The 20,410-nt window shown below is 48.4% G+C and overlaps 2 protein-coding genes across 2 annotated transcripts in view; one reads left to right on the top strand and one right to left on the bottom strand.

Moving 5' to 3' along the window:
• XPA (XPA, DNA damage recognition and repair factor) overlaps window positions 1-16,514 on the bottom strand; it is a 133,616-nt gene extending 117,102 nt beyond the window's left edge. The window contains exon 1 of the transcript XR_013814516.1: window positions 16,398-16,514. The gene's annotated coding sequence lies outside the window, so the exon portion shown is untranslated. The remainder of the gene's footprint in view (window positions 1-16,397) is intronic.
• Window positions 16,515-16,711: 197 nt separating this feature from the next.
• FOXE1 (forkhead box E1) lies at window positions 16,712-19,810 on the top strand. Its single transcript, XM_079791480.1, has one exon. It carries the CDS (start codon window positions 17,350-17,352, stop codon window positions 18,460-18,462), a length of 1,113 nt encoding a protein of 370 aa, XP_079647606.1. The 5' UTR covers window positions 16,712-17,349; the 3' UTR covers window positions 18,463-19,810.
• Window positions 19,811-20,410: the final 600 nt, after the last annotated feature.

The following is a 20,410-nucleotide window of genomic DNA, read 5'->3' as shown; positions in this document are numbered from 1 at the left end:
AACCTCTCTGGATTTGTGTCCTCACCTACAAACCGGAGGAAATAGCACTGATCAGTGAGGATTTAATTATGTATCAGATGTCAGTCACTCAGTGCACCCGCTGAGACAGGAAGCTCTAGTAAATAGTATCTATAATAATAAAAGCATAATATGCTAATTAGACCAGACAGCCAAACGACCTTCGGACATCATTCTAGACGTCTTTCCGGATGAAGCCGCGGAGGGAGGGGCCAAGACAGAGGTGGTTTGGGGCGATCAGGCAGGTAGGCAGAGTGGTTAGGGGTGATCAGGCAGGCAGGCAAGCAGTTAGGGGTGATTAGGCAGGCAGGCAAGCAGTTAGGGGCGATCAGGCAGGCAGGTAGAGTGGTTAGGGGCGATCAGGCAGGCAGGCAGAGAGGTTAGGGGCGATGAGGCAGGTAGGCGCGTGGTTAGTGGTGATCAGGCAGGCAGGTAGGCAAGCGGTTAGGAGCCAGTGGTCCTGGATTGCGAGAGGGTGCAGGCCGGGCTGAGGGACCCCACCCCCGTGCACAAATTTCGTGTAGTCTCTTAATAATAGCAGAATGTTTGATCCAGGAGCTCACAAAACATAGTGTTTGTTTGTTTGTTTGTTTGTTTGTTTTAACCAAAAGACAGGAATACATAAAGTCAAAGTGAGATTGATATCAGGGAATGTGATTTACATGGAAAAAAGTAAATTCTGAATAAACAAAACTGGCCAAGCCAGGTGTGAAAAATAAGATCCTGAGGTTCTGGTATTTTTAGAAGCCATTTTGCCTGTCATTCTTGTTTCATTTCCCTAGCTCTCTGTGGGAATGGTTTTTTTTAAAAAATAATTTGACTGCTAGTGTTCAAACAAATCCTCATTCAGTTCAATCAACAAATGCCCTCCATTCATTTTCATTCATTCCATTATCTGTCCATTTAGTAGACATTTACTGTATACCTGCTTTGGGGCCAAGCACTGCAGTAAGTGTTGGTGACATAGTGGCCACCCAGACCTATCCCTAGCACCAGGGATATTCTAGTCTTAGTCCAGAAAACAGACAACTCACTCACCAGCCAGAGGAAGGAGACAGCTTCCCTGAAGAGGTGGTATATGAGAAATCACCCCATGAAAGGTAGGAGAGAGAGATGAGGACCAGGTAAGAAAAAATCAGAGAGATATTTGGAAAAAAGGGCATGGTGAATTTTTCCGATTCCCTGTCTTTGCTCGCTTGTTCTAGCTCAAGCAAGTGTTTATTCTGCTGCAAATTTCCAGCACCATCCTTCAAGATCAAAGTTCTTCCTACCTCTATAGACTCCTCTTCCACAACACTTACTTGGTGTTCCTTAAGAGATTAGAACAAATAAAAGCTATAAGGCCCTAGCTTGTTTGGCTCAGTGGATAGAGCATCGGCCTGTGGACTGAAGGGTCCTGGGTTCAATTCCAGTCAAGGGCATATGCCTGGATTGTGGGCTCAATTCCCAGTAGGGAGCGTGCAGGAGGCGATCAATGATTCTCATCATTGATGTTTCTCTCCCTCTGCTTTCCTCTCTGAAATCAATGAAAATATATTTAAAAAATAAAAATGAAATAAAAAATAAAAGCCATAAGGACAGAACTTTCTAGATATAAAATGACCTAGGTGGGAGTTGAAGGGCTTTATCACTTCCTGTACAAAATCAATGAAAGAAGCTCCACTTAAATATATTTTGTTATGTAATAAGAAATAAGAGTCTAGGCCCAGCTAGTGAGGCTCAGTGATTGAGCATTGACCTATAAACCAGGAGATCACAGTTCAATTCCAGGTCAGGGCACATGCCCGGGTTGTAGGCTTGATTCCCACTGTGGGGCATGCATGAGGCAGCCAATCAATGATTCTCTCTTATCACTGATGTTTCTATTTCTCTCTCCCTCTCCCTTCCTCTCTGAAATCAATAAAAAATATATATATCTTTTAAAAAATAAGAGTTTTGAAAATATGAACATAAGACTATAAAGATAACTAAGCATTTATAGAATGCTCGCCTCAACAATAGCAAAATACATATTCTTTTCAAGTTTATCCAGAACAATTACCATGATAGACCACATTTTGGGCCATAAAATACACCTTTAAAATTCTTTAAAAATAAAAATCATACAATATATGCTCTCAGACCACAATAGAATTAAACTAAAAAATCAATAGCAGAGCCCTAGCCAGTTTGGCTCAGTGGATAGAGGGTCAGCCTGCAGACTGAGGGGTCCCAGGTTCAATTCCAATCAAGGGCACATACTTTGGTTGCAGGCTCCTCCCGGGCCAGGCAACCAATTGATATGTTTCTACCACATCAATATTCTTCTTTATCTTTCCCTCTCTCTTCTACTCTCTCTAAAAAGCAACAGAAAAATATCCTCAAGTGAGGATTAAAAAAAAATCAGTAACAGAAAGTTCCAGCTAATGCAAGAAGACAAGAAAAAGAAATCAAGTTACACAGATTAGGAAGAAATAAAACCATCTTAGTTCACAGATGACATGATTGTCTATGTAGAAAATCCCAGAGTTGACAAAAACAAAAACAAAAAAAACCCACCTCCTTGAACTGATAAGCAAATTACCACCAGAACAAAAAATGGTAATTATTTGATGTGAAAGATGTGTTAACTAACTTTATTGTGGTAAACATTTTGCAATATATACATGTATCTAATTATGACATTGTACATCTTAAACTTACACATGTTATATGTCAATTATATCTCAACTAGAGGCCTGGTGCACAAAATTTGTGCACTGGGGGGGGGGGGGATGTCCCTCAGCCCAGCCGGCACCCTCTCCAATCTGGGACCCCTCAGGGGATTTCCAACTGCCAGTTTAGGCCCGATCCCACAAGACATCCCTCTCACAATCCGGGACTGCTGGCTCCCAACCGCTCACCTGCCTGCCTGATTGCCTGTAACCACTTCTGCCTGCCAGCCTGATCACCCTCTAACCACTCCCCTGCCAGCCTGATCAATACCTAACTGCTCCTCTGCTGACCCGATCACCCACAACTGTCCTCCCCTGCTGACCCGATCACCCACAACTGTCCTCCCCTGCTGACCCGGTCACCCCCAACTGCCCTCCCCTGCTGGCCTGGTCACCCCTAACTGCCCTCCCCTGCTGACTTGGTTCCCCCCAACTGCCCTCCCCTGCTGACCTGGTTCCCCCCAAATGCCCTCCTTCCCCTGCAGGCCTGGTTGCCCCCAAATGCCCTCCTCTGCAGGCCTGGTCGCCCCTAACTGCCCTCCCCTGCTGGCCATCTTGTGGCAGCCATCTTGTGTGAGGGTGTGACGGTCAATTTGCATATTACCTCTTTATTATATAGGATAAAGCAGGGTGGGTGCTGGAGACCACCACATAGCAGCATTAGCATGAAAGTGCAAAAGAGACATTGGAAGGCCAATGGACCTTGATCTCACAGCAGGGCTGATATCAGCATAGATTGCTCCTGCTCTGATTGTGATGGGTCGAGGTGATTTCCTGAAGTGATAATCTTTACATTGTTTACTAAACTTTACTGAGCTTTACTGACCTTTGATTCTATCTGCTCTGCCTGCATGCATTGCTAAAGGGCAAATGTGTAACCAAACTGAATAAAAGCAGGCAGGACTCGTGGGTTCCTCTTCTTTCAAGAGGCTCCACGTGGCCTCCCATGCCTTAAAAATTCATATTTCTTGTGTAGTATCTTCATTATGCATCAGCCCTCCTACAGGTCATCCTGAAACCCACCGTGCAGGTCTGCAGGTCGCAGCAGGTGGGGGCTTGCAGGGGGGGCACAGCTAACATTTCAAATTTTATCCAAAAAAGACAAAGTATTAGAAGTAATTTTAATAAGATGTACATAACTTTTATGGAGAAAAATTTTTAAACTTTATTGATTGACATTAAGGAAAACCTACGTTAAAATGATAAACAAGCCTGGACAATGTTGCTCAGTGGTTAAGTGTCGAACCCTGCATCAGGAGGTGGCCTATTGATTCCAGGTCGGGTCAAGGCACATACGTGGGTTGTGGGCTCGATCCCCAGTGGAGGCCGTGCAGTAGGCAGCCCATCGATGTTTCTCTCTCATTGATGTTTCTATTTCTCCCTCCCCGTTCCCTCTCTCTAAAAATCAATTTTAAACATGATAAATGAAACATGTTCATGAATTAAAAGGTTTAATATCTATAAACATTCAGCCCTAGTCACCAATATATGGGAAATACAGAAAACAGATAAACATGTTAAACTACACCATTAAAAATAAAAATTCAAAATGTGGAAAACTCTGTAAGGCCAATAACCCAGTTTCTTCAACAAATAAATTCCGAAGGAAAAATGAAAGATGGAGTGAAAATTTATATATTAAATGAGACTTATGAACCAACCAAAATCAATCTCAAGGGTTCTTGACCACAATTTTTAAAAATTTTAATCCCAAATAAAATGTAAGAATAAAATACATTTATGAGCTAATTGAAAATCTGAACCTTTACTTTTAACAAGCTATTGAGTTGCCCTTGATATTAAGGAATTAGTGTTAACTATTATTTTATTTATTATACTTATTTAGAATCCATACTCACTTCACAAGGAAATCTGTGATGTCTTAAAAGTTAAAGAAAGGGAATGACAGGTTATGGGTAAGCAGTTTCCTTTGGGGATGATGAAATGTGTAACTAGATAGTGGCACTGGTTATACAGCATGTCAATGTACTAAAGGTCACTAATGGTAATTTTTAAAAATGTATCTTTATTGTTGAAAGTATTACAGATGTCCCCTTTTATTCCCCCATTGGCCCCCTCTATAGGTAAATTTTATGTTTATGTGTATTTCATCACAATAAAAAAATACATTTAAAAAGATTGATTAAATACTAAGACGAGAACCAATTAAAAGGAACACAGGATGTTACCAGGCAATTGGGATGAGTTAACTATTGCCTCCAGTACTGAATTTGTTCCAAGTCTCCTAGCAGTTAAGGCAAAAGAAGAAATCTGGCAGACCATTGGGTTCTCTGTACACGTTCAGGGCTCTTTGTATATCAGCGTTACCCTCTCATTTCATTTTGCCTACTCCCTGTATCACATGCCCAGCCAGTTCAGGAATGAGAGTGGGAGTCCTCTGGAAGGTCTGATTCAGCTAAGAAAGGGGGATTTGCCACGGCTGGGACAGGCAAGTCAGAGCTCAGCTCCTTCCCCACTGGAGGGCAGGCATCTGCTCAGAGCCTGTCATCAAACTGCTCCCAAAGAATAGCAGCTCCTGCCACTGCGTGGCCTCGGCCTCAGCTGGTGGGTCTAAACGGCTGTTTGTTCAACCTGAGCTGGGCAGAATCAGCCCTGACAGTGATGGCCCGGTGGGTATTATGTAAGGGGGTGGGGGGACCCAGCTTACCTGCCCATAGACAAAGCAGATGATTTGACAAGCAAAACAGAGGCGGCCTCTTCACTCCCAGGCAGCCAAGGGGCTATTCAAAGCCAGAACCTGGAAGATTTTCATGAGGTGCTGACATACGAAGCCGGAATGCAGCAGGAACAAGGCAGAACTGACACCCCATGCAGTCAGGCATGGCGAGCGACTCAGGGCATCCAAACTGGGCCTTCAGCAGCTTTGACTAGGCCCCACCCATGTGTGAGAGGGAGTGAACTTTGGGGGAGGAGGCCCCAACTTTCAGGCCTGGGCCTTAGGCAAACCTCACCTTTGCCAACACCCTTATTTTTGTTCAACTGAGGAAAACCCTCCAGGCCTTTCTCATGGAAGCACAGGGTGCAGAGAGCTGGAGTACTTGGCCTCTCATTACTGACCAAGGTGCGAACATCAGGAGCTGGTGGGGCAGCAGAGGAACACTGCATGCCAGGCACTAACTACAGGCTCCACCGCAGACACTCAGTTCACCTTCATAGGAGCTCTGTAAGGTAAAGGACCCTGTTGTCTCTATTTTGCACATGAGAACACAGTCTTCAAAAGAGTAACTTGCCCAAAATCACACAGCTGGGAAATGGCAGACCTGAGATTTGAATCCAGGTCTCCTCAGCACCCAAACCTTTCTATGTAAATTGAGCCAGTTCCCAAGACCCACAAGGCCCTGGAATCACACTCTATTTTCAATCCAAGTGGCTTTGGCACTTTCCAGCTCTGTGACCCTGGTTGTATTTTTATTCCTCCCCTTCTTGGGGCCTCTACATCCCTATTTGTAAAATGAGGTGCTTGTGAAAACTGAATGAAACAGGTAGACGAGGATGCTTGGCCATTTACTTGTGTTAGGTCAGCATCACTGAGCTTCATCACCACACTTTTCCACTGTTCTCAAAAACCACACTCACCCCCAAAGGAGGTTTTATCTGATCCCCTCTCACTCCTACCCATGTCCCCTTCCCCTGGGATCCTCGGCCTTTCCTGTTTGTTTCAGCCCTTCCCCTGGGATTCCCTGGAACACCCCAAGATTCTTCAACTCAAGGTTAAAGCCTCAAGCATCAGGGATAAGGGATGCTGTCTTAGCAGACTTTCATTCTGATTGGGCTCCTGGTCCAGCACATACACTTTGATTGGTCAATAACTCTGACTTATTAATTTGTTTTTTTTTTATTTTTTGACTGCTTGATTGGAGCATAATAGAACCAAAAACTGCACATATTTAATGTACACATTTTGACGAATTACACGTATGCATATACGTTATACTATCACTACAGTCAAGGTAACAAACATATCCATCATCTCCAAAAGATTCATGGTGTCCTTTTTCATGTGTGTTAAGAACATTTAACATGAGATCTACCTTCTTAACACATTTTTAAGTGCACAACACCATATTGTTAACTATAAGCACTATATCCTAAAGCAGATCTCTACAGTTTATTCATTAATCTTGTATAATTGTAATTTTACACTGGTTCTTAAATCTGTTTAATATTACTCCATCTGGCTAGAGAGACCATGGGGAATCTCTTAGTGCTTCTCAATCATTTCGAATGTGAAGATATGTTTTTATCAGCTATAAATTGCACAGTTCTCACAACAGGCACACATACATGTAGATACAATTTTTAGGAAATTTCATGTCTAAAAACTAACCAAAACTGCACTAACATATTTAAATGAATTTGCATTTTATTTATGGCATTTTAGATATATTTGAAAAGTAGTCCTAAGTATATATGCAAGACCTGTAGGAGACTTAACAGACCAAGCCTAGTGCTCAGATGGACTAGAGCATATTTTGCAGTCTTCTCTTCCATGGAGTAATCTATCCAACTAACTCTTCCCCCTCAATTCGATAATTGAAGAAACGAAGGTTGGAAAGGAGACTGGACCCTCTCAAACCCATTCATGACTTGGAGCTAAAACTTGAAGCAGCTTCACATCCAAGATTTATCGTGTTTAAGGGTGTTGTAGGGGTGCTGACTGGAAAGAGGACATCGCTGGCGGGGCCACCAGCGACTCTTCCATTCATGGAGGTAGCCAGGCAAAGACCTCCTGGCCATTGAAGCCTGTTAGACTTGCGGAAAGGAGAGGTTTTGTAACACAACTCAATCTGCAAGAACTCAGACTACCACATCTTGAGACCTGACTGATCAGGGGATCTATGCTTCTTACTGCCCACTACAACTCACTCAAAGAGTTCTTATGGGTCTTGGAGGCAAAGGACACTGTAAGGCAGAGTTGGAAGTATAATAATGCATTAATGTACTAGGTTACTGCTAAGAAATACCATGAGCTTTCGCAGGAAACAGAAGGGATTCAAATCCATCTCAAGTATATGGCCTTGGCCAAGTTTTACTTAACTTTTCAGACCTTAATTTCTAAATTTGTAAAATGGGACTCTTATTGGGGTTGATTAAATCAACAGACATGTATAGCTCCTGTTCAAAGCCTGATACAGGTACATTGCTCAACAAATGTTTCGTTTCCCAGCATCATCAAAAAATTTTAAACGCCTCCATTCAGCAGAACTATAGCCTGACAATTGGTTTAAGGACTACTATATTGTTCTGAAAAATAATTCTTTTTTTTAATATATTTTTATTGATTTCAGAGAGGAAGGGAGAGGGAGAGGGAGATAGAAACATCAATGATGAGAGAGAATCACCGATCAGCTGCCTCCTGCACGCCCCCCACTGGGGATCGAGTCTGCAACCCAAGCATATGCCCTTGACCAGAACCAAACCCACTGACGCTCTATCCACTGAGCCAAGCCGGCTAGGGCTGAAAAATAATTCTTTAAATTAATTCTTTAAAGAATTAAATTAATTCTTTAATTTGATCTTTCTTTTGTCCACTTTTCCAACCCTTTGCTCTTTCATTTCTTCTTCTCTTCCACTTTCCTATTTCAGCACTACTCCAAAGCAACTTTAAGCTCAGATGGGTCAATTCTGCTAGCTATACCCAGCTAAGCCACACCCAAATTCCTGACCCATTGAAACTGTGAGATAATAAATGTTTGTTTTTTTAAGCCACTAATTTTGGGATAATTTGTTACATAGCAATACATAATAATTATATTATTAGTCATGAGGGAAATACAAATTAAAGCTACAATGAGATACCACTGTACACTCACTAAAAAGGGCAAAATTTAAAAGACTGAACACATCTCAACCTGAGGGCTGGTGGATTCTGCTCAGCCGAGGGAAGAGCCCCAGTGCTGCTGGGTGTCAGGTAGTGATTCCCCCAGCCCCCCAGCCTTCCTGTTCATATTCCTGATCACCACCATCCACAAGAGTTGTCAGAAAAATCCACAATGCTCACCTGATCGACCCCTTCAGACCCACAGTGAGCCCCAGGCCTGGAGTTTGCACAGGAACCCAAGGCTCTAGAGGAGGCCTATCTCTAGAACCTCCCATCCACCAATGCCTGCAATTCAAAGGAGGCTCCTGATGCTGGTATCCCCAGTACTCCTGAGACTCCTCAGAGACTACTGATATCACAACATAGATGAGAATAAAAATAATTGTGCTCAGTGAAAGCAATCAGACAAAAAGAATACACTGTGTTATTCCATTTTGTAAAATTCTATAAAATGCAAACTAGTCTATTGTGATATAAGTAGATCAGTGATTGCCTGCGGATAACAGGAATGGGGGGATTGGATCAATCCCAGGGGCATGAGGAAACTTTTAGGGGCAATTGAGGTTAATTATCTTGATTGTAGTAGGTTGCAAGATGTCCTTGGAGACAATTTGGTAGCACTATATTAAGAACCAAAAATGTTCCTGGCCCCATAAATCTCACTCTTTGGAATTTGTCTTAAGGATATTTCCAAATAAATAAAAAGCTCTTTATACAAACACATTCATAGCAGCATCACCTATATCAAAGATACTGTAAATTACTTAATTGCACAGCAATTGTGAAAGGGTTAAATCAACACTAGACCTTTTCATTCACAATTACAGATGAAAAATGGGAAGTAAAAGGCAACATGTAGTTATGTTTACAAAACAAACCAAATGCACTATGTTCAAAGATTACAGAATTGTGCATATACAATGGTTACGCCTATGTAAACATGTGTGTGTGTGTGTGTGTGTGTGTGTGTGTGTGTAAGAACACAAAGGAGAAAAAAAACATAAAACATAGAAAAACCTAGTAGATGAATGATAGGTAATTGGCATGTGAGTGACTTTTTTCTTCCTGTTTTATCACCTGAAATGTTATAATGTTTTCATAACACTTTTTAAAATGACTTTTGTTGGTTTTGGCTCAGTCTCCCAACCTGATGATTGTTCCAATTCTTGTAACTGTCAGCTACCAGCATCAGCACCTCAGTGTGGTCAGCCACAAGCCCAATCAGCTTGCCTTCTGTGTCTTCTTCTAAATCATTGATAAAATGCTGAACAGTGGTAGGGGGTGGTGTAAAGGGACACACTCTTTTCTTCTCTTGGTGGAATTCTTCCATCACTGTTAGTCTGTTTCGTGTTTTTTTTCTATGACAGAAACCAATTTCAAAGGGAGGAGTACTAGGTGGTCAGCAAAGTGAACCTGGAGGAAGAGGTGGAGCTGCTTACCTACACTTTCACTGTTTTACCCATTCATTGGGTAAAGCCAATGTCAATCATCTCTGGCAAACAAATGCTCTAACAATCAGAGGCAGTTCCACAAACCACATATAGGAAATAGTAGGTGGTCTATGAGAAAGTTAGAACTTTGAAAAAGGAAGCAATAGAACCATTGCAAGATGTCCTTGGAGACAATTTGATAGCACTATATTAAGAACCATCAAAATATTCCAAGACCCATAAATCTCACCTTTAGGACTTTGTCTTAAGGATATTTCTAAATAAATCAAAAGCTCTTATACAAACACATTCATAGCAGCATCACCTATATCAAAGACATTGGAAATTGCCCAGCTGTCATGAAAGAGTAGAGGTTTCACTATGATTATTTTACTGACCTAGAGCCAAGTCCCAGCAGTCCATTTGGTCCCACCATCTGGGTCCATTTTGGCCTGGCTAGGGCTCAGGGAAGACAGAGGAGCCACATACACCACCCACCAAGGGTGAGGCTCCCTAAAGGACCCCCAGTCTCTCACCTCTTCCCTACTCTGGAGTATGTCCAAACCCACATCAGGAGGGCAAGTCTAGTTCCCTGACCTTCCCTGTGGACCCTGGAGTCCTACCCGACTGGGTGGTAGCACATGGACTATGCCCCTGACTATGCCCAGCCCAGTGCTGAAGCTTTCCCCAAAGCTCCTGCCAAAAGGTTGGACCAGATCTGCCTGAGCAGAAAACCAGGGCTGCATGCAGACCCCAGGCCCTACGTTTCAAGGAGACTAGGGAGCTAGGCTGCCCCTGTGAGACCCTTAGACCCCAGTCCAGTAGGGCCAAGTTGCCCAAACTGTCCCTCTAAGATGGCCCCAGTATCATCCCAGAGGCCTCTGTACCTGCATCTTGGATAAAAGGTATTGTCTGAGTCTGAACCTTCCCTCATGCCCTCCGTATTACCTGTAAGACATCTGCTTCTGGGCTCTTTTGCAGCTGCCCGCCTGCCTAGATGGCCTATCCAGTCATCATGCCTTCCAGATCCAGTGCTCTGCCTGCTCTCCAGGATGAATCCCCAATGCCCAGTTAGTGACAGACTTGAGACTTGCCCCCAGATCTCCTGATAATGTTAGTGTATTTAATGTATGTAAAGTGCTTAAAAGAGTGTCTGCACATAAAAGAGATTTTATGTGTTTGCAGTTAATATTGGTAATCTTCACAACTCTTACCACATCATTTTATTATCCCCATTTTATAGATTGAAAAGTCGAGGCCCAGAATGGATAAGTGGCCAAAGGTCATATAGCTAAAAAGAGGCAGGCAAAGAAACTGATCCAAGACTCTCTACGTAGCCTGCTCTCACAGCAGGGCCATGTTGTGCCTTGGGCCAAGCCCTATGCTAATGACTCAGGTGCCCAGTTGCATGGAACCTGCCACTGAGGAGCTCCCAAAGAAGAGACAGTCACATAACCAAATCATCATACCATAAAATGTGTGACAAGTGCCAAAATCCAAACATGCTGGGGCCAGGCTCAGCAGAGCAGAGGGAGTGGAGGCTCCAAGAGGCCCTGGGGCAGAAAGGCCCGAGGATCATGACTCCCACCTGCTCCAGTGTCCTCCTGGTGGATGTGAGTTTGTCCCCGCCTTGCCACTGCCCAGCCTCCAGGAGGGAAGAAGCTGATATGGCAGCTGGGTCTTGGCTGGATTTCGGCGATGGCTCCCTTCACACACCTGCAGGCTCTCTTCAGCAGTGACTGGGTAGAAGTGCCCAGAAAGGGAGGATATGCACAGGCCGATTCACACACTGAGGCCAAAAGACCAACAGTGAGCTCGAGAGAAACACACAGCCCTGAGACAGAGAGAGACCCCCCCACCCCCATAAAAATCGAAGGAAAGGGGCTAGAAAAGAGCTGCCTAGCCTTCCGGGGGTGCATCGGGGTACAGTGTCTTCTGACGCCCTGGGGGCTAAGCAAGCAGCCCGCCCAGCAGGGGTCTTGTTGGGTGGGGAATGCCTAAGGCACCTGGCAAGCTCTCACGAGCTCATCCCCTTCCCGCCCGCACCCGGGGAACCTAGACGGCGTTGCAGGGGGATTGCTCTGATGGCTGCAGTACAGGCTGGAGGAGTCAAAGATCCCAATCAGAGGCCGGGTCCGCGCAGACCTGTATTCATTCCTGTCTCAGGTGGTTGAACTGGAATTTGAGGGGGCCCTTTTGAGATAGCCTACAAACCCTGAACTCTATCGCCCAAAATGAACATCCACAATCTTCCGTGCAAATTCCAGGCTTCTCGGAGTCCCAAAGATCTGCAAAGAGCTCAGCACACTCAAAAAACCCAGACGCTCGACGATTCCAGGGGGCTGCTTTTGCACCCACGGTCCCGGAATTTAACGGACTTGTGCCTGCCCATCGCCACCTCCACCCGCCCCGGGGCCATCGCCAACGCCGAGCTCTCTCCCATCCCGTGGCCGGGCTCGGTCTGAGCAGACTCGGGTCGTGCCTTCTGCTCCGCGGTCCTCGGCTCTGGAAGGCTCGCTGAGCGCCTGAGATAGCGTAACCTGGGGGAGTCACCTGGGAGAGGGGGCAAGTGGGAGTGGAGGCTCCAAGAGGAGCCTCCGCTCAGGCTGCGCTGGGGTCCCGGACTCTCTGAGCGCGGTCGGTCGGACAAGTTCAAGTTCTCTCGAGTCTGGTTGCAAGTTCAAGTTCTCTCGAGTCTGGTTGCCCTTTTCGCCGCCGCCACTGAGCTCCCCGCCCGCTCGTGAGCTCCCGCTCCCCGCTCCGAGGACTCGCAGACATTGGGAGTGAAGAAAAAAGCGAGGTGCTTCCTCCAGGTGAACCCAGAGGCTGGTTGTGGGGAGCAGAAGGCTCCCCTCTCTGGGCCTCAGTCCCTGCGTCCGATCCCCGGGGGATGATCATTCTCTCTTCGCAGTATTTAAGTGAACCAACGGGGAGAAAGCACCCGAAGCTAACCCACCCCCACCCCCATCAGGCCGCAGAAAACATTTTACTTTAATCAAGTGCTACTTCTTCCAGTTAGCTGCATCTTATCTCTGCCCATGCGTGGGTACGGCTTGAATTTTCCCCAGCTTGTCTTTTCTCACATCCAAGTTCGCCCTGAAAACAATTTAAACGACGAAGAAAACGATCTCGGGTCAGCGATGTACCCCATTTCATCCTCTGGACTCCCTGGAAGAGGGACCACAGGTTGTGAATCCCCCCACTTAACAGATGGGAAACTGAGGCCTAAGAAGGGCAGCAGATGGCTCAAGGCCTCCGGATCAGTAATGAACTAGCTAGAATCAGAGCTCTCATCCCGGTGCTGCTGCAATCCTCGCCCTCGGGCAGCGGCACTGCTGTGACAGGGGACCCCCTTCATGGCAGGGTATTGCTCTGATGCTCTCTGAGGCCATACAGCTGTGGCCCTGAGTGACTGTCCCAGAGTAACCCAGCCACTGTGTTGCCACTGCATCGAGATTCTTGGATCTGATTTGCAAGCAATGGGGCCAGGAGGTTCCGTTGCCACGGGTGAGGTAAGGGCAAGGCGAGTGGCCCAGGCCGACCATTAAGCACAGGTGAGGCTCTGAGAACTCAGGAAAAGGGGGGAGGCTGCCCACCAGGAGGGAAGGAGCACCAATATCTAACTTTCCCTTTCGGTGCTGAGCCCTCCCTGCACGACGGTAAGCCAGCCCCTTGCCAATCTGGGCCTAGGTCCTTCCAGCTCAAATGTCCAAGGTTTCCTTAAGGAGAAGAGCTGGTTACTTCTGAATCTGCATGAAGGGCACCGGGTGGGTGAAGGGATAGGGAGGGATTTTCCATGACTCCTTGGATCTCCTCCTTTATTTTTACAAATCCTTCAGGGCACTTCAAAGAAGTCATAGGGAGAAAGCTGCCAGGGGCTTCTACAGATCACCAGCATTTCCCCCACCCACACCCACCCCAACGGGCACATGCACACACACACCCAAATTGTATATTAAAATATCCTTCAAGGCAGCAGGGTTTTCCAAAGGGTGCGGGGGATACACACAGGACTGAAGGTAGACACAAAGCAGATGTAAATCACCCACCAATGCCAACCTATCCCTGCTGACCGAGGAGAATGATTTCCAAGGGACTGGAACCTAAACAATAGCTTTCAAATGGTTCTCAATGGGGTCTGTTACCCCTACGTAGCACCTCCCTAGAGAAGAGGGGAAGATTTGACCAGAGGAAAGCAAGGAAATGCCCATGCTCTGAGGGATCTTTTTGTATAGTTTTGATCCAAACGGGTAAACTGTCACAGTTCACTCATCAAATCCTTTAATTCAAATGTTACATCGTGAATTCATAGACTCTTCAAAGTACAGAAATTTGAAATGCATCGTTAGAATAAAACATTCATGGACTAGAATCTTTAGGATCTTTTGCTCATGAAAATCTTAGGATCTTGGGATTTCTAATCTTGGGATGCTAACTCTTGGTCTGTGTGGTCACAGCAAAGTTTGAGAAAGAGGAATTGGAATTTTAGAATAATAAACCTTGATGAAGAAATCATGAGACATGAAGGCTTCTAACTTTAGCCATTGGAGCTTAAAGTACAGAATCATAAACTCATGTAACCAAATAAAAGTCATGACCGACCAAAGTCAATGGTCATGAATATTACAAGAATTATTAGAATTAGATTCTTTGAGTCAAAGAATAGTGGATCCAGTGTTAGCATTTCAGGCTTAAGGAAGAAGAGAGTTGTGGATTAAGAGGAGCCAAATTTTCCAATTAGACATTCCTAGACAGAAATTCAACTTAAGTAATATATACCACCTTAGAGCTGCAAAAATATCTAAAATCTCGAGAAGCGGTATCATATTTTCAGGCACAAAAATCTTAGTCCCAGAATCTTAAAATATGAGGAATACGCTTTTAGACTTTGACCAGAAGCTTAAAATCACAAGAATATAGTTACAGTCTAAGAATTTAGACTTCTGGTCATGAAACCTTAGAATTACAGAATGTGAATTCTTTGATTTATGGAATTACGTTAGGATAGTGATCCAAAATTTAAAGTTTGGAAATCTTATTCTAGAATCTTGGGACCACAAAATCAAGTATTGTAAGATTGACATGATGTAATCCAGTTAAAATTAAAAAAATATTTAACTGGTTTTATTTTCCCTTTGTAAAACATAACTAGATTAAACCTGGATTTTCGTGTCCGTGTTACTTTGGAAGAAGGAAGCTGGGAGTTTTGTTGGGCGAGTGAAAAGCCCCACTCCAGTCGTTCTAGCACCGCACCTATCCACAGAAAAAGGTCCTCATGCAAATCGTGCAATGGCTTCCACATCGCGAGTTGGCAAAGCAAGGATCTGGGTTCTCTGCCTCTTTCTTCCAAAGACTGTTGCCCAATGCTTGGCGGGGCTGAGCCTGCCCCCAGCTCTCCGCCACGAAGAACAAGACTAAAACTCCCAAAGGCTATGCCCCACCCTGCACCCACAGCCCCGCAGAAAAGCTGCCTCCGGGCAAAAGCCTCTGGATTTGGCACCAAAGCCCGGAGTCCTAAGGATAGAAGAGACCTCCGAGCTCTGCACGTGCCCTCCCACCCTCTATTCACAGAGCAGAAAATTAAGGTTCTGCTTTCGCGGAAGGGTCTTTTTTGCGGAAAGACCAAGTAGCAAACCCTGGCGGGCGGGGCTGCCGCCGCAGGGAGTCTCAGGAGAGGGCTGAGGCTCGCCTTCGGGGGGCGTGGGGAGGGGGCCTAGCTGGAAAGTAGACACCCGCGAAGCCAAAGGGTCCCAGCAGCCCGCCCCTTCCTCGGGAGACGCGCCCACTCGGAGCACCCCCGCGGCCATCACCTCTCGCAGCCCTCACTCTCCGCAGAGGAAGGGGCGGTTCGGCGGGCCCCTGGGTCTTGGGAGTCACTTGGAGCCCTCCGTGACCACGAGAGGGCAGAAGCCCAGCCTTCATCCTCTAAGCTGTGCGCCACTCACCATCACACATACAGAGAGGGGTCTCGAGTCACCCAAAGACAGATGATTGCAGGTCGAGGGCGGCCTTTCCCTTAATATTCCCGTAATAGCGGCAATAGAAGGAATCTGGAGATGCAAACTCTCGGTACAGTGTGGGATCCCTCGACCCAAAGAGAAAGTGGCTGTCTCCAGCGCAGTCCGAACAGACACGGGTGTGAGGTTCCCCTCGCAGCAAAATCACGGTGGGGCTATGGCAAGTCACCTCCCCTATTGGGTCTAGGAATCCTCCTCTGAAAGATGAGGGACTGGACCAGGAATGGGCAAGCAAGTCTTGCCTGGGGTTTGCAAATCATCCTGGAAAGACCTTGGGAGCCAGTCACCTGGAAAGTCTTCTCCCTTCCCAGTCCCCCACCCAACAAGAATCAAGCACCGTCCTGGCCAGTTCTCACCCTCTGTGGACAAAAAAAGTAAAGCAAACCCTTTCTTTCACCTGTGGGTCCCAGCGCTCTACAGAGGCTGGGAAAGTCCGGAAGCGCGGAGTTCGGGCGCCGAGATCCCCAAGACAGTCCCTGGCCTTAGTCTCCCCGTCGGCGTGCAGAGGAGGCCGGCCGGGGGATCTCCAAGCACCCTCCCCGCTCTGAGGTTTGGGGCTCCCGCCCTCCACCACAGCTGCTCCTACCTGGAGAGGTGCGTCCGGGCCCAGGGGGCGGGCAGTCGGGGGGCGGGCGGGGAACCGGGCGCCGCCCTAAGCTTCCTGGCGCCTTTAAGGAGAAGAAGCCGGCGGAGGGAGGAGCCGGTCCGGGTTTGTGCAGGGGAGAGCCTCTTCTGCGGTGTCGGCGGTGGAGGCCAAGGCTGCGGAGAGGGAGTCGCCGGCCGTCCCGCCTGCCCCGCGCCTCGCCTCCCTGCTCTCTTCGCCCTCCGCAGCCTGGGCCGCCCGGGCGCGGCCTAGCGACCCCATCAGAGTGCACACGCCCTCACTCGTTGCCCTTCTGGCCTTCGGGCCGAAGCACGACCTCGACGGTTATCCTCTGATCAGCGGGAAGCCCAGACCAGTGCAGGCGCCTCGGCCCCAGGACCACTGCCAGACCCGTTGACCTCCTGGCACCGGCGCCAAAGGACCGTTCAGCCCGCGACGGGGCCTAGTCCCGGTCCCAACGCCACTGCCGGCGCCTGGCCTCGAGCTCCCGAACACGAGCAGAGCCGTCCGTGGGCAGGACACGCCGCTCTGTGCCGCCCGAGGCCGCCCGAACGCTGCGGGTGCCAAGCCTCCAGCGCGCCCCTGCCGGGGAAATCGTGCTCGGGCGCCAGCCCGCGAGGACCTCGGGAGCTCTCCTCGGAGGAGCCCGGCGTCCTTCCCGGGACCCTGCGCGCCGGGCCTGCGGTTCTCAGACCCGCCCCCGCCCCTCGACAGTAGCGCGCGGCGGGGACGCGACGGCTGCACCATGACAGCCGAGAGCGGGCCGCCGCCGCCGCAGCCGGAGGCGCTGGCTACCGTGAAGGAGGAACGCGGTGAGGCGGGGGCCGGGGTCCCGGTGGAGGCGGCGGGCCGCGGCTCGGGCGGGCGGCGACGGAAGCGCCCCCTGCAGCGCGGGAAGCCGCCCTACAGCTACATCGCGCTCATCGCCATGGCCATCGCGCACGCGCCGGAGCGCCGCCTCACGCTCGGCGGCATCTACAAGTTCATCACCGAGCGTTTCCCCTTCTACCGCGACAACCCCAAAAAGTGGCAGAACAGCATCCGCCACAACCTCACGCTCAACGACTGCTTCCTCAAGATCCCGCGCGAGGCCGGCCGCCCGGGCAAGGGCAACTACTGGGCGCTCGACCCCAACGCCGAGGACATGTTCGAGAGCGGCAGCTTCCTGCGCCGCCGCAAGCGCTTCAAGCGCTCGGACCTCTCCACCTACCCGGCCTACATGCACGACGCCGCCGCCGCCGCCGCCGCCGCTGCCGCCGCCGCCGCCGCCGCCATCTTCCCGGGCGCCGTGCCCGCCGCGCGCCCGCCGTACCCGGGCGCCGTCTATGCGGGCTATGCCCCGCCGTCGCTCGCCGCGCCGCCCCCGGTCTACTACCCGGCTGCGTCGCCAGGCCCGTGCCGCGTCTTCGGGCTGGTGCCCGAGCGGCCGCTCAGCCCCGAGCTGGGCCCCGCGCCGTCGGGCCCCGCGGGCTCGTGCGCCTTTGCGGCGGCCAGCGCCTCGGCCACAGCCACCGGCTACCAGCCCGCAGGCTGTGCGGGAGCCCGGCCTGTCAACCCCTCCGCCTACGCGGCCGCCTACGCGGGCCCGGACGGCGCGTACCCGCAAGGGGCCAGCGGCTCCCTCTTTGCGGCTGCTGGCCGGTTGGCGGGGCCAGCCTCGCCCCCCGCCGGTGGCAGCAGTGGCGGCGTCGAGACCGCCGTGGACTTTTATGGGCGCACGTCGCCCGGTCAATTCGGAGCGCTGGGGCCCTGCTACAACCCTGGTGGGCAGCTCGGAGGGGGCGGCGCAGGTGCCTACCATGCTCGCCACATGGCCGCCTATCCTGGCGGGGTGGATCGTTTCGTGTCCGCCATGTGAGCCGAGCAGACGGTCGGAAATTCATAGATGCCTTGGCTGTTTGCACAAGAGTATCCCCAAGACTGAGGACAGGACTGGAGAGAGGGCCGAACTGAGGGCTACAGAGAAGAGGCGTGGACAGGAGAGTCAGCCTCCGAGTGCATCGCGTACACACCTGGTTCACTTTGTAAATGGGAGGACGTTGGGACAGGCAGCTCAGCTCACGGACTGGGACAAAGGACCCTCAATCAGGTGACGCTCCTAAAGACATGCCTTTCAGGGGGCGCAGTGTCGTGTCTACACCGGACTCTAGGATCCGAATCACATGACTTCACTCTTCCCTGCACGGCGGGGAAACGGGCCTTTTTACACGGGTTCCGCCTCTTATGCCTTTAACTATGTTACTGCAATAAAAGGCTCCAATAGCGCCTTACTTTTAAGGTGAGGAAGACAAGTTTGCAAAAGAAGTAGTTTTGTTGTTTTCTTTTGTTTTGCAATTGGGGAAATCGCTCTGCTTTGCCTGGCCTGCCGCTGGTTTTCCCTGCCTCTGAGAATAGCAGATACGGCCAGAGTCTGGATTGTGCCTCAGCTCCACAGTGTGACCCAGAACCATCACCCACACCCCAGTCTCCCCGATGTTATACAAGAGGGCTGCAGCATTCACATGATCTTGAGGGGCCCTAGCACCGTGGATGCTGGCCTGTATATTTGGCAGCATTCGTGGGCCACCCAGGGCCTAAACTAGCCCTATTCCAGGGAATTAGAATAGAGCTCATGGCAAGCATCTAATCTAAAGTCTCTGGATTCGCTCCAGGCCGTCATTATTATAATTTCTTGAATCTTTTGAGCATGATGTGCTGATCATTTGGCAGCTGTTTCATCTGGGTCCTAAATGTAGTTTTCCAATGAAGCAGGTAGAAATACATTTGTCCATGCTCCACTCTCCCTTTTCATCAAGCAGCCCTGGACCCAGTGGATGAACTCAAGTTCAAAGGGATGACAAGGATTCAGGGGAGCCCATTAGTGACGCTTTCAGTTTATGGGGTTGGCTGTTCCATCCCTGGCACCCTCTGCCACCCTCTCCTCGTGCAAAAAGGAAAGTGAAACATTAATTGAGGTGGTCGGTGAAGTAAGCTTTAGAAAGAAACTAGATTTTTTTAAAATTTTTGTTTTGTATCTGTTTGTTTGTTTTGAGAAGCAAGCTAACCAAAAGCAGAAAATCCAACAACTTTCCCACCTTTCTCTTGAGAAATCTTGTAAGTTTCTATTCTGGAGTAAACATGTCCAGCATTAAATATTTCAGAGGCTCGGGTGCAGCTTTCAGATAAACCTGAGTGTTCAGATGAACCATTTTAATAAAAATCTTTGAGCAAGTGAGTTCTGGCAAGAGAAACTCGGCCTCTTTCTGTGTAGTTAACTTGGTAGGGAAGGGGGGTGGGTATGTGAAAAAGAAGACTAAAAACCACTGGTACTTACTTTTAATTTTGGGGATTGCGCTGTCCTGTTCACATGCATGTGAATGTGATTCATTCCAGGCGGGTATTTGTCTAATTCAGTGTTGTCCAATAGAAATAGAATGCAAGCTACATGTGTAATTTAAGTTTTTCTAGTAGTCAACATTAATAAAATAAAAAACAAGTGAGATTAACTAATAATATTTTTGTATTTAACCCAATATAGCCAAACTATCATTTCAACATATAATCAATATAAATATTGTTGAGATGTTTTTGTTTTTGTTTTTCATACTAAGTCTCCAAAATCTGGAGTGTATTTTACAGCTTTAGCTCATCTAAATTTGGACTAGCCACATGCCCTGTGCTGGATAGCAGTGTGTGGCTGATGACTACTGCGCTGGATAGTACGGGTCTAGATGCTGGCCCTTCCTGACTTTGGTGGTGCTAAATGACCACCTGGAGGCAGAAGGTGGCAGGAGCACTGACCCTGCTGACCGTGAGTCTGGGTTTGA

This window comes from Cnephaeus nilssonii (assembly GCF_951640355.1).
Source record: "Cnephaeus nilssonii genome assembly, chromosome: 14".
NCBI lineage: Eukaryota > Metazoa > Chordata > Mammalia > Chiroptera > Vespertilionidae > Cnephaeus > Cnephaeus nilssonii.
This window is presented reverse-complemented; position numbering and strand designations above follow the sequence as displayed.

Coding starts and splice junctions, on each gene's coding strand:
- FOXE1 (XM_079791480.1), top strand. CDS start 17,350: ATGACAGCCGAGAGCGGGCCGCCGCCGCCGCAGCCGGAGGCGCTGGCT.